Source organism: Ochotona princeps, chromosome 3 (genome assembly GCF_030435755.1).
Source record: "Ochotona princeps isolate mOchPri1 chromosome 3, mOchPri1.hap1, whole genome shotgun sequence".
Classification (NCBI taxonomy): Eukaryota; Metazoa; Chordata; class Mammalia; order Lagomorpha; family Ochotonidae; genus Ochotona; species Ochotona princeps.
Window position 1 is genome coordinate 107,120,519 of NC_080834.1, and position 13,484 is coordinate 107,134,002.

The 13,484-nt window shown below is 42.2% G+C and overlaps 1 protein-coding gene across 4 annotated transcripts in view; it reads right to left on the reverse strand.

Annotated features, from left to right (window-relative positions):
- Nucleotides 1-13,484, reverse strand: part of MFN1 (mitofusin 1) — a 42,430-nt gene that overhangs the window by 20,222 nt on the left and 8,724 nt on the right. For all 4 annotated transcript variants that reach the window (XM_058661067.1, XM_004591326.3, XM_058661066.1 and 1 more), the window contains exons 4-7: nt 12,425-12,587; nt 7,071-7,195; nt 4,286-4,394; nt 2,238-2,345 (exon numbers count right to left, since the gene is read on the reverse strand). In XM_058661067.1, the coding sequence (XP_058517050.1) occupies nt 2,238-2,345; nt 4,286-4,394; nt 7,071-7,195; nt 12,425-12,587 (505 nt within the window). The remainder of the gene's footprint in view (nt 1-2,237; nt 2,346-4,285; nt 4,395-7,070; nt 7,196-12,424; nt 12,588-13,484) is intronic.

Consider the following 13,484-nt stretch of genomic DNA (forward strand, 5'->3'; position numbering starts at 1 on the left):
TGGGAGAGAGTAAGTTTTAAAAGCTTTCTACCATAACTTAATACAATCATTAAAAAATAAAAAATAATACAAAATGAAGAAAAATAAAACATAAAAAAGATAATGAAAAAATATAAAAATCTAAAATAATAAAAAAATGAATAAAAAACAAAAATAAAAAATAAATTTAAAAAATTATTAAAATCAAAAAGTGTCATGCAAATTACATTTTACAGAAAAAATGTCAGATATTCTATTTTTTTTTTTTTAAAGATTTATTCATTTTACTACAGCCAGATATACAGAGAGGAGGAGAGACAGAGAGGAAGATCTTCCGTCCGATGATTCACTCCCCAAGTGAGCCGCAACGGGCCGATGCTGCGCCGATCCAAAGCCGGGAACCTGGAACCTCTTCCGGGTCTCCCACGCGGGTGCAGTGTCCCAATGCATTGGGCCGTCCTTGACTGCTTTCCCAGGCCACAAGCAGGGAGCTGGATGGGAAGTGGAGCTGCCGGGATTAGAACCGGCGCCCATATGGGATCCCGGGGCTTTCAAGGCGAGGACTTTAGCCGCTAGGCCACGCCGCTGGGCCCAGAAATTCTATTATTTTTAAGAAGTTTCTTTTTAGAGACCAGCCTTGTAACACAGCAAGTTGAGCCTCTGCAGGGCTGGCGTCTCATGAGGAAGCAGCAGCAGATGCGGCCCACGTGCTCAGGCCTCTGCCACGGTGAGACCTGGAAGCTCCAAGCCGCTGCCTGTGCTGGCTTCAGCCTGGTCTCGGCTAAGCTGTTGCAGCCATTTGCCAAGTGAAGTAACAGATCAAGATTCTCTGTCTCTCATCCTCTCTCCGTATCTCTGCCTTACAAATAGTTTGCCTTTTTTTTTTTTAATCTTAAAAAGACAAAATTTTCGGGCCCAGCACAGTAGCCTTGTGGTTGAAGTCCTCACCTTGCATGCACTGGGATCCCATATGTGCGCCGGTTCATATCCTGGCAGCCCCACTTCCCATCCAGCTCCCTACTTGTGGCCTGGGAAAGCAGAGAATGGATGACCCAAAGCCTTGGGACCCTGCACCTGCGTGGGAGACCCAGAAGAAGCTCCAGTCTCCTGGCTTCGGATCGACTCAGGTCCAGCTGTTGTGGCCCCTTGCGGAGTGAATCAGCAGACAAAGATCTTCCTCTCTGTCTCTCCTCTATGTATCTCTGACTTTCCAATAAAAATAAATATAAATTGTAAAAAAAAAAAGTTTTTGTAGCTACCAAGGTGACTCAAATGAAACAATACAAAGTGCTGGTGAAGATGCTAATCAACCTGAATCCTCAATCCACCGATACAAGCACAAACTGACTTTACAAAACTCTTAGACCCTGTTTACTAAAAACAAATATATTCTTAACTTGTAGGTTGGCCTCTACATTATTAATGCTTTGGGTCGCATAATCTTAAGAGGTTGTATTGCATTTTAGGAGTATATAACAACATCTATGGCCTCTACCTTGCAAGATACAGTAATGCACTATCCCCGCGGACAACAAAAAACATTCTCAGATATTGAATACTTTCTGGCGGTCACAGTCACACACCCCACACTGAAAATTATCTGCATATTCCCAATTAAAATGCATACATATGCACACCAGAAAAACACATACAAAAAGTTACATAGAATCATTACTCGTACTAGCTAAATATAGGAAATTTACCCAATTTCCTATCATTTAGTATATTCAGATTATAGAATACTGTTCAGAATGAAAATACGTCAGGAGTCCTATTGTTCTTAGTGGGTTAAGCTGCTGATACCAGCAGCCCATCTGGACAGAACTTGAGTCCCACTGCTACACTTATCATGCAGCTCCCTGCTAAAACAGCCAGGAAAGTAGCAGAGGATGACCCAAGTGCGAGGGCCCCCACATCTGTGGGGGAGACCCAGATAAAACTCCAGTTCTGCTACTGGAACATCTGGAGAGTATACCACTGGATGGAAAATCTCTTTTTCTCCCTCCATATTTCTGCCTCTTTCAAATAAATAAATTTTTTTTAAAGGTAGAAAACGCATTGCAATATCACATAACAATGTATATGTTTACAACAATATATTTGATCAAAGAAACCAGAAAAGTCAGATACTCTGATTCTGTCTTGTAAAACTAGATACCAGAAAAAGTTATCTTGTTAGAAATCATGGTTTTCATTAAGAGGAAGGGTAAAGGATAACAAATACCAGGACAACAGGTTCTGATTTTAAAGTAACTTACGTCTTCCATGTATTCTGGCTCTGATGCAGAGGCATCCCAACGATTATTGAGGATGAAAATATTAGGCTTGGAAAGCCGCTCATTCACCTTGTGAAAAAAGTGTTTTTCCTGAAAGAAAACAAAATCTCAATATTCACTTATAAAGTATCTTATATTACATTAATAACCGACAAATCATTTTGAAGGTCTGAATCACTGAGTCAACTATGATTAAGACCCATTGATAGAGGATCCTAAAGCATTCTTGAAAGCATTAAAACTTTTGAAAAATAAAAAAAAATCAACACATACAAAGGCAAATTAAAAAAAGGGGGGGGGGGATGAAATTTTCCTGATCCTGCCTTACTTTTAGTTTTAACGTGTGTGTGTATGTGTTTGTGTGTGTGTGTGTATTAGAATAAGAGAGAGAAGCAGGATGCATGCACACCCACCTGCTGTTTGACTCCTCAAATGTCCAAGAGCTGGGACTGGGCCAATCTGATGCTCAAATTACCTAAGCCATTACCACTGCTTGCCGGAGGCTAAAGTCAGGTGCTTAATCAGGACACTTCAAGGTGAATGATGGTGTCAAACGCCAGGCAAAGTGCTTGCTCCCCACTAAGTCTTTTTTTTCCCCCCTCTAAGTCTTTTTAAAAAGTCAATTTAGGGGCCTGGCAGAGTGATACAGCAAATAAGGCTCCCACCTGCAGCACCAGCATCCCACATGGGTACCAGTTCAAGTTCTGGCTGCTCCCAACTATTGGCCTCCTGAACCCACATGTGAAACCTGAAAGAAGTTCCTTACTTTACAACTGGTCTAGCTCTATCCACTGTAGCCATTTAGGGAGTAAACCCGCAGATGGAAGATCTCTTTCTGTCTCTGTCTCTGTCCTTCTTTCTGTAAATCTTTCAAATAAAATAAGTAAGTAAATCTTAAAAAAAAAAAAAAAAAATCAGGGCCCAGTGCAGTAACCAGATGGGTAAAGTGCTCGCCTTGCATGCACCAGGATCCCATATGAGAACTGGTTCTAATCCTGGTGGCCCCACTTCCCATCCAGCTCCAATTGTGGCCTGGGAAAGCAGTCAAGCACAGCCCAAAGCCTTGGGACCCTGCACCCGCGTGGGAGACCTGGAAGAGGCTCCTGGCTTTGGATTGGCTCAGGTCCAACCATTGCAGCCACTTGGGGAGTGAATCAACGGATGAAAGATCTTCCTCTCTGTCTCTCCTCCTCTCTGTATTCCTGCCTCTCCAATAAAAATAAAATAAATCTTTAAAAATTTCCTAAACATTTCAGGAAGCCAACACTGAGGTGCATTTCATTAAGGTCCAACATGCAGGTCCACTGTTGCGCTGTGGTGGAGTGCCTGGCTCCTCCCCTAGGCTTGGACTGGCCCTAGCCATTGCAGTCATGTGGGGAGTGAAACAGAAGACAAAGACCAGCGCACTCTCACCCTCTCTTCACCGTCCATGAATTCATCTAAACTGTTCTCAGTCTGACAGTGACTTAAAGTACATACAGGTGGACTGGAACCTACAGTGTATATGGATAAAGTTGGAAAACGTTGACAAAACTGAAAATATGAAGTCTTCCTGGACAGATGGCAGAGAGCAGCAACTGTTCATGTTATTATTTTATTGAGGAGATAGCGTAACAACTCCGGCACCCATTGCTGAGACCGACAATATCAACACCATCTATACTGTCATCGTAAATTCATAAAGATTTCCAGAAGCTAAAGCCTAGAACGCTTTGAAACCTAGGAAACACTACAGAAAATCAGAGGTGGCCTCTAGTACTACGGAAATACAAATCCCTCACCCCATATCAGAATGCCTGGGCACAAATCACAGCTCAGCTCCCCATTCCACCTTCCTGCTAATGTGCACCCTGGGAGGCAGCAGATGGCTCAAGTGTTTGGGATTTCCGTGTGTGTGTGTGTGTGTGTGTCTGTGTATGCACGCGCGCATGCGTGCACGCCCCACCTCCCTTGAAATACAATTTAAAATAAAACTTTGAAGGACATCAGTTAATTTCCCACTACCCAAACAATAACTGATTAGATCCTACCGTGTTCATTAGTGTTGATTCAGAGTTTGCAACCAAAACGAAGACATCAGCATCTAAGCAAAATTTGTCAATCCAGCTATCCAGCTCTGTGGTGACATCTGTTCCTGGGCTAATGAGAATAAGTAAAAATTGCATCAGGTGAAAATTTTAGAAAAAAAATTCTGAGTCACAGGCATAATTTACTTATTTTATTTATTTACTTTTAAAGATTTATTTATTTTATTACAAAGTCAGATATACAGAGAGGAGAGACAGAGAAGAACATCTTCTGTCTCATGATTCACTCCCCAATTGACTGCAACGGCCGGTGCTGTGCCAATCCGATGCCGGGAAACAGGAACCTCTTCCAGGTCTCCCACGCGGGTGCAGGGTCCCAAAGCCTTGGGCCATCCTCGACTGCTTTCCCAGGCCACAAGCAGGGAGCTGGATGGGAAGTGGAGCTGCCGGGATTAGAACCGGCGCTCATATGGGATCCTGGTGCGTCAAAGCAAGGACTTTGGCCGCTAGGCCACGCTGCCGGGCCCATAATTTACTTTTATATATTTGAAATGTAAAGGACAAAATTTCTGCCATTCATATGAAGCCTAGGAAATTTTTAACCCAAGGCTTTTGGCAAAACAGGTTATATGGCCAATATTTCTACCTTACCCATCTTTTATGCTCTGAAAGGCTGCAAACTGAAACATACAACAAACTAGGCTAACATAGTCAAAAACAGTAGTACAGGACCAACGCTTTGGCAGAGCAGGTAAAGCCATGGCCTACAGCGCCAGCATCCTACATGAGCACTGGTTCAAGTCCTGGCTGCCCCACCTGCCCCAGGTTCCTGCTGATCCACCTGGGAGAGCACTAAGTCCTTGGGCCCCCTGTACTTCTAGGTTTGGGCCAGCCTACTTCTAGCCACGGCAGCACTTTGGTGAGGGAACCAGCTGATGGAAGAATCCTCTGTCTCTCCCTGTAACTCTTTCAAATAAATACATAAATCTTTTTTTAAAAATAAAATAATAATAATAAAAAAACACAACAGTGGTACAATTAGCTATGTCCAGTCAGCTCAGAAATCTGGGTGTTTATAAACAAATAACAAACTATAAAATACCCTCCACGATACAAACTTAATACACTACTTATACTTTAAAATCTTCAGTGAAGTCTTGTCCCCTGCGTGAGATCTGGATTATGCCCCTTTCAGGCTCCTGGCTCCAAGCTGGAAAGGCCCTCACCAGCCATCACAGAACCAATTCATCAGCTTCCTGTCTCTCTCAAATTTAACATTAAAAAGGGCCCAGTGCCACAGCTTAGTGGCTGTGGCTAAAGTCCTTGTCTTGTAAGCGTCAGGATCCCATATGGGTGCCGGTTCGTATCCCAGCTGCTTTACTTCCAATCCAACTACCTGCTTGTGGCCTGGGAAAGCAGTCAAGGACGGCCCAAAGCCTTGGGACCCTGCACCTGCGTGGGAGGCCTGGAAGAGGCTCCTGGCTTTGGACCAGTTCAGCTCTGGCCATTATGGCCAATTGGGCAGTGAGCCAGTGGATGGAAAATCTTCCTATCACTCCTTTTCTCTGTAAATCTGACTTTCCAATAAAAATAAATTAAATCTATATAAATAATAAATAAGTCATTTTTCTAAATTGCAATGAAAGATATGCCACCTACCTATCTAAACTGGTTGGATTACATATAGTATGGTCATGAAATACACCAAATATTTTTATTTCCCAAAGATCTCTCTCACATGAGCTATTTCCATTAATTCTTTGAACTATGCTTCCTGTAAGAGGCAATCAAAGAGAAAGAAGTCTTCCACCTCTGATTCACTCCACATATGGCCACAATGGTCAGGCTCAGTTAAGAGCCAAGAGCTTCATCTACGTCTCCCATGTGGGTGCAGGGTCCCAACCACTCGTGCCATCTTTTGCTGTTTTTCCAAGCCATTAGTACGAAGCTGAATCAGACACCGAGCCACGGGGGCAGGAAGTGGCACCCATATGGGATGCTGGTGTGGCAGGTGCAGCTTTACTTGCTCCACTACAATATCACCCATTCTATAAGTTCAGAAACAATAAAATGCTGTATTAGTTATCAGAGTTATTTGGGGAAACTGTCTCAAGAACTCACTACTGATTAAGAAAAATATCTATCTAAAGAGCAGGTATTTGGCATAAGGACTATGAATCTGCATCTCCTATCAGAACGTCTGGGTTTCAGTCCTAGATCCATTCGAACTTCAGCTTCCTGTGCTGGCTTCCGCAGCACATACATGAAATCCTTCTTGGGAGGCAGCAGGTGATGATCCAAGCTCTTGGGTCCCTGCAACCCACTTGGGACACTGGGACCCTGGCCCTGGTGTCTCGCTCAGGTCTGCCCCGTCCCAGCTACTGCAGGAACCGAGAGTAAACTGGATATGAGGGAACTTACGCATGTGCACTCTAGCAAGAAAAATACTTGAAGTTACCTTTACATAAATCCTTCTCAAATAGTTAATGTTAACTCTAAGTACACAATTTCTAATACTAAATCACATATCCAAATTATGAAGTTAATCTAAGGAAACCTCAAAAAATGGCTATCTTTAAAATTCCTTATAATACAATTAGATGAAAAGTCAGAAATTTTTTGTAAATATTTTAAAACAAAAACCAACACCTTATCAGACTCCTAACAATTTCAAGAAGGAAAAGAACAACACATCTTAAATGTCTGTGTTCTATCCACTAAGGTAAGTGGCATCATTCTAGTAAATAAATGTCTAATAAGAAAAAACATAATTCACATGTAACTTTACCTGTCCACTAAGACGAGGTCATCTCTCAAGAGGGCACATTTTGCCTTTGGCCAAAACACATGTACAAGACAGCCAGCTTTCAAATCCTTGTCCATATGAAGGGCATGGGCCAGCTGGTTAACTGTCTAAAGTAAAAATAAATACTTGATTTGTAATAAAATCCAATAAAAGTTAAAATATACAGTTTGATATACTTGATTTTCCAACATGCATACAAGCAGTACAACTTTAAACAGTCAGAAGTAAAAACACCTGAACCAGGTCGAGAAACTCAAACCAAAACAAGAACAGTTCCCTTAAAACAGCATACTCTTTGTCTCCCACAGAATTAATCAGATTTAGAAATACTACAAATGTCCAATAACTTTAGCAGCACATGCAATCCCTTGGAACTTGCAAAATTTCTATTTGGTTGTGAAATGTGTGAGTTTAGGGTTTCTTATATTTAGCTATTTGTAATTTCTAGCTCTTCTGAAATGAATGTGTATTGCTTAGTAATGATGAAAAATGGCAGTATTAGGGGAAATATAATTGTTAACATAGGTTTAGATTAAATCTCTTTAAAGTAAAGGCAATCATAACAATGTTAATTGTTGCAGATGGTATATTAGTGCTTTTATTTGACCGGGATGATACTCTGCTGACTCTGCCCTCAGACCAGAGAGGGTCTACCCAATAAGTAGTTGGACTTGACTGGACTATAAGATGTTGGACTCTATGCTTGGCAAATACTTGCAAAGAGGGAATTTCAACTGAACTTGAACTATGGTTATGCAACAAGGTAGAGGAACCCACCATGGGGGGAGGGTGGAGGAGAGAATCCCAGATTATATGTAATTACAACACAATGTAATCAATGAATAAATTTAATAAAAAAAATAAAGTAAAGGCAATCAACACAGGAGGTTAACACATATTCACTCCTCTTTCTGCTTTTTTTTTTTTTAAAGATTTACTCATGGGTCCAGTGTGGTAGCCTAGTGTCTAATATCCTTTCCTTGCATGCAGCAGGATCCCATATGGGCACTAGTTCATGTCCCAACTGTTCCACTTTCTACCAGCTCCCTGCTTGTGGCCTGGGAAAACTGCAGAAGACAGCCCAAAGCCTTGAGGCCCTGTACCCACGAGGGGGACCCAGAAGAAGCTCCTGGCTTCAAATCGGCTTGGCTCAGGCCATTGCGGCCACTTGGAGAATGAATCAGAGGATAGAAGATGTTTGTGTCTCTCCTTTTCTATGAAAATCTAACTTTCCAATAAAAATAAATAAATCTCTATAAAAAAAAGATTTACTCATTACCTATTTGAGAGAGAGGAAGACAGAGAAAAGAGACATTCTCTCTGCCAGTTTATTCCCCACATGATGGCAACAGCAGGGGCTGGGCCAGACCAAAGCCAGGAGCCTGGAACTCTACTTGGTTCTCCCGTGTAGGTACAAGAGCCCAGGCAAAGAGCTGGATCCGCTGGATCAGAAGCAGAGCCGCCAGGACTCAAACTGCCATCCTCATGCCACGGTTGGAGGTGGCAGTCAAACCCAGTTTGCCATCTTGTTGTCTCCCATTTATTCCATTCTTGATGAAGGACTTTCTCAGCAGCTGGGTCTTTATTCACACAAATTTGTTTGAACCGAATGAGTGCCTACAACAGCTATATTAAGGTATCAACCTGAAACTCTAAAATCAATGCTTTCCTTTAACACATTTCCCATAGATATTAGGTGTAAAATAAATTCAGTGTTTATCATAGAATTAGTAACTAAACCAGGAAGGGGAACCAGCGCACACACCTCTATGGTTTCTAGGACTCATTTATGATGCGGCATCACATTTCAAAGGCAAACATGGATGTACAAACGAGTAATACAGATCTAATCAGCGATGAAGCACATTTCTACAGCGACAATGTTCAGCAGTTTTTGGTTTTTCAGGTTTAGTAAACATTTCTATCAATTTGTACACCTGTACCCAGGGGCCAGTCACATCGTGAAGCAGGTTAGGTTGGCGCCTAATATGTCAGCATTCCTGATTACTAACAACTTTTCTAAGATTTATTTATTTTTATTGGAAAGTCAGATTTACAGAGAGGAGAAACACAGAAAGATCTGTCCTCTGGTTCACTCCCCAAATGGCTGTAACAGCTAGAGCTGAGCCATGAGCCAATCTGAAACCGGAAGCCAGGATGCCCCGCCAAGTCTCCCACACGAGTGCAGGGTCCCAAGGCTATGGGCCCTCCTTGACTGCTTTCCCAGGCCACAGTAGGGAGCTGGATGGGAAGTGGAGCAGCTGGGTACAAGCCGGCACCCATATGGGATCCTGGAAAGTACCAAGGTGAGAACTGCGCCACTGAGCTGTCACACTGGGTCCGTCAGCACCCCTTATAAGCACCAGTCTAGTTCTGGCTATTACAATCCCCATCCAGCTCTCTGTTACTGAGTCTGGGAAAGCAGCAGATGACATAAGTGCTAGTGCCTGGGCCTGTCTATTGCTCTGGGCTTGGCTCAGATGTGAGCACTGTAGCCATCTGACAAAAGAGCCAACAAATGGAAGATTCCTGTGTCCCTCGCTGTAACTTAGCCTTCCAAACACAAGAAGTAAATATTTAAAAAGCATGGTTCTGGAGCCCGGCGCAATGGCGTAGTGGTTAAAGTCCTCGCCTTGCACATGCCGGGATCCAATATAGGCGCTGGTTCTAATCCCGGTAGCCCCACTTCCCATCCAGCTCCCTGCCTGTGGCCTGGGAAAGCAGTCGAGGACGGCCCAAAGCCTTGGGACCCTGCACCCGTGTGGGAGACCCGGAAGAGGATCCTGGCTACAGATTGGCTCAGCTCCAGCCGTTGTGGCCACTTGGGGAGTGAAACATCGGATGGAACATCTTCCTCTCTGTCTCTCCTCTCTCTATATCCACCTTTCCAATAAAAATAAATAAATCTTAAAAAAAAAAGCATGGCTCTGAAGTCCTGCTGTTTTCACTACAAAACTAAGATAATAAAAGCAAATATCTAACACAGTTGTGGGGAGGTTAGTATAACTACAAGTGTTTAGTGGTTGGTGCATAGCAAGTACTCAACAACATATTAGCTTTTTTTTTTTAAAGATTTATTTGTGTTTATTACAAAGTCAGATATACAGAGAGGAGGACAGAGAGGAAGATCTTCCGTCCGATGATTCACCCCCCAAGTGACCACAATGGCCGGTGCTGTGCCGATCCAAAGCCGGGAATCAGGAACCTCCTCCAGGTCTCCCACGCGGGTGCAGGGTCCCAAATCTTTGGGCCGTCCTTGACTGCTTTCCCAGGCCACAAGCAGGGAGCTGGATGGGAAGTGGAGCTGCCGGGATTAGAACTGGCACCCATTTGGGATCCCGGCACGTGCAAGGCGAGGAATTTTGCCGCTAGGCCACGTCGCCGGGCCCCATATTAGCTATTTTTGGTGAATTTATTTTACTAAGTAAACTAGACTGAAAGTCTATACCTTATAGCAGGTCACCACTTGAGGGAAACAAATTTAAATTTGGGTACAGAACAAAAAAAGGGAAAGAAGAGTGGAAGAGAACTGTAGTATGGAACATTTATCAAGAGAAATGACCAACTGCTTCTTTAAATTATACCACCACCACTTGCCTTTGAGACTCTACAAAGTCAAGGTAGTCTGAATTGTAATAGGATAAAAAAAATTATCAAAAAAAACCTGATTATTTCATTTGTATAGGCTTAAGGGGTGGTGAATACCACAGCTCATCTGGATATTTCAAACAACAGTCTCAGGCCATGCAATATTTTAATCGGGATCGTCAAGGCAGTGTAATGCGTAACGCCACCGCCTGCAGCACTGGTATCCCCATATGTGTGTCAGTTCCACTTCTGATCCAGCTCCCTGCTAATGTGCCTAGGAAGACAGCAGAGCACGGCCCAAGTGTTTGGGCCCCTGCACCAACAAGGGAGACCTGGAAGAAGATCCTTGGCTCCTGAGCTCAGTCTGATCCAGTTCCTACTACCATTTGGTGAATGAACCAAGATGGAAAATCTATCTTCCTCCTCTCTGTAACTATGCCTTTCAAATAAATTTAAAAATCTTAACAAAAAAAAAAATCAGTCAGCTCGGGGCTGGTATTGCGACACAGCACATTACACCACAACCTGCCAGGCTGGGCATTCCATACGGGTACCAATTAAAGTGCCTAATGCTCACTTCCACTCTAGTTCCCTCTCTCTATTGTGCCTAGAAAAGCAGCAGAAGATGGCCTAAGTCTCTGAGCAGACCTAATCCACATGGAGAATAGACAGGGTTCCAGGATCCTGGTGTCCACCAGGAACAGTTCTGGTGATGGTGGCCATTTGGGGAGTCAACCCCACCTCTGTCACTGTGCCTTTGAAATAAATACTGAATCTTTTTAAAAAATTAGTTGGTGGTCTGGTGCAAAGGCAGAGTGGCTGAATCTTCCCTTGCATGGGCCAGGATCCCATAGGGGTGCCAGTTCGTGTCCTGGAAGCCCACTTCCCATCCAGCTCTCTGCTTGTGACCTGGGAAAGCAGTCGAGGATGGTCCAAATCCTTGAGATCCTGCATCTGCGTGGGAGACCCAGAGGAAGCTCCTGGCTTGGCTTCGGATCAGAAGCTCTCTCTCTCTCTCCGTAAATCTGACTTCCCAATAAAAAAAAAATCTTTAAAAACAAAACTGAACTTTTGTGTTCACAGGAGAAAATTTTAGACATAAGAGGTAGTGACCAAAAAAAGAAATGGTGCTTTTAGCAACGACTTTCATTCCACAATGGACATTCTACATTTTAATTCTTCTTTTTTTTCCTTCCTCTTTCTTTTTTTCTTTCTCTCTCTCTCTCTCTCTAGCTAGCTAGCTATCTATCTAACTATTGTGGCTGAAAGAGCTTACTGGCACTAAATAGAGAAATTTTTGCAAGTAGTAGATTGCCATTAGCCCTTTCCGATAAAACTGTAACATGTATTAATGAATATTTTCACTAAGTTAAAACAGAAGTTCTAAAAAATGCAGGCATATATCAAAGCAGATTCAGGAACTAATTTTTGAATAAAGCTTTCTTTAAAAAACAAATCCAACATTAAATGAAAACAAAATACCAACAATGCTCTTCTCACTGAAAGGTTTAAAAAATGTTAAATTCTAATATACTCTTATTTTAAGTATGAATCTTACTTTCATAATTTACCTTTGAGGCAAGACAATCTGATAACTTAAAATATTCAAGTGGCTTTGAAAGTTATGAAGACAAACACCAACAGCTCTTCCATCTCCAGCAATACAGACATCAAGAACAACTTATTAAAAGAGCGTATTAAGGACAGTATTTCCAGGACATTCTGTGACTAAAGGTTCATGATTATACCTTCACACTCCTTTTTTCATCCGACCCTTCTGTCATTAAGTAGGCTTTATCTCCATCAGTGCCTTCCACACTCAGGAAGCAGTTGGTTGTATGGCCAATCCCACTAGGGAGAACTTTATCCCACAACATTGCATTGATAACAGAACTTTTTCCACTGCTTGTCCTGAAGAATACACAAAATCAGAAAAAACAAGAGTTAAATTGTTTTTACAAGGCCAACTTTCTCAAAATCGCAATTTTCTTAAAAATTTCATCAGATTGCACTTTTTATTAAAAAGCTGATAATCTGACTTACTCAAGTATCAAAATGAACCCAAGCATTTCAGGGAGCAAAGAGTCAGGAAAATAAACCCCACATTTCCCACATAGCTATCCTCTGGTTATTCTTTCATCCTTCTCATGACAACTTAAAATCACGTGTAAAAATTCTGGGACATTCCTTCTACCACATGACAGGATTTAACGTTACATTTCCTTAAATTTGGCCTTGTTTGTAACTGCTTCATCAAATATTTATAATATATAGATACAGACAGAACATAAAATAGTATCTATCTCATTTACTGGACCACATGTACTTGCAGCTTTGGCATTCTAACTATCCTAAGTCTGCCATGCTTCAAGGAAATCAAGCTTAATGGAGAAGTCTGGGCAGGTGCACAGTGGAGAGTTCACATCTCCAAGTTAGCCAGCTTAGGAACAGGGCACATGAAGGAAGATGTCACACGACCCCAACTCTTGGCCACCGAGCCAGCACAGACTGCTATGTCTCCTTAGTTGAGGGTCCAGGCATCTTGGAGCAAAAACAAGACATCCCTGTTACACAGTGTCTGAATATTTCACTCACATACTAAGTGAACACAATGAAACGATTGTTTTTAAGTTGCTAAGTTCTAATTTGTTATTATACAGTCACAGAAAAGCCTTTTCCTTCACTACAAAAACAGCATCTATCTTTATGAAATACGACTTGGTTTTTCCGGAGAGCCATCTTGCCTTAATTACAACAACACTGACTTATATCATGATAGTTTTAAATTTTTTTTAAAATTTTGTTTTA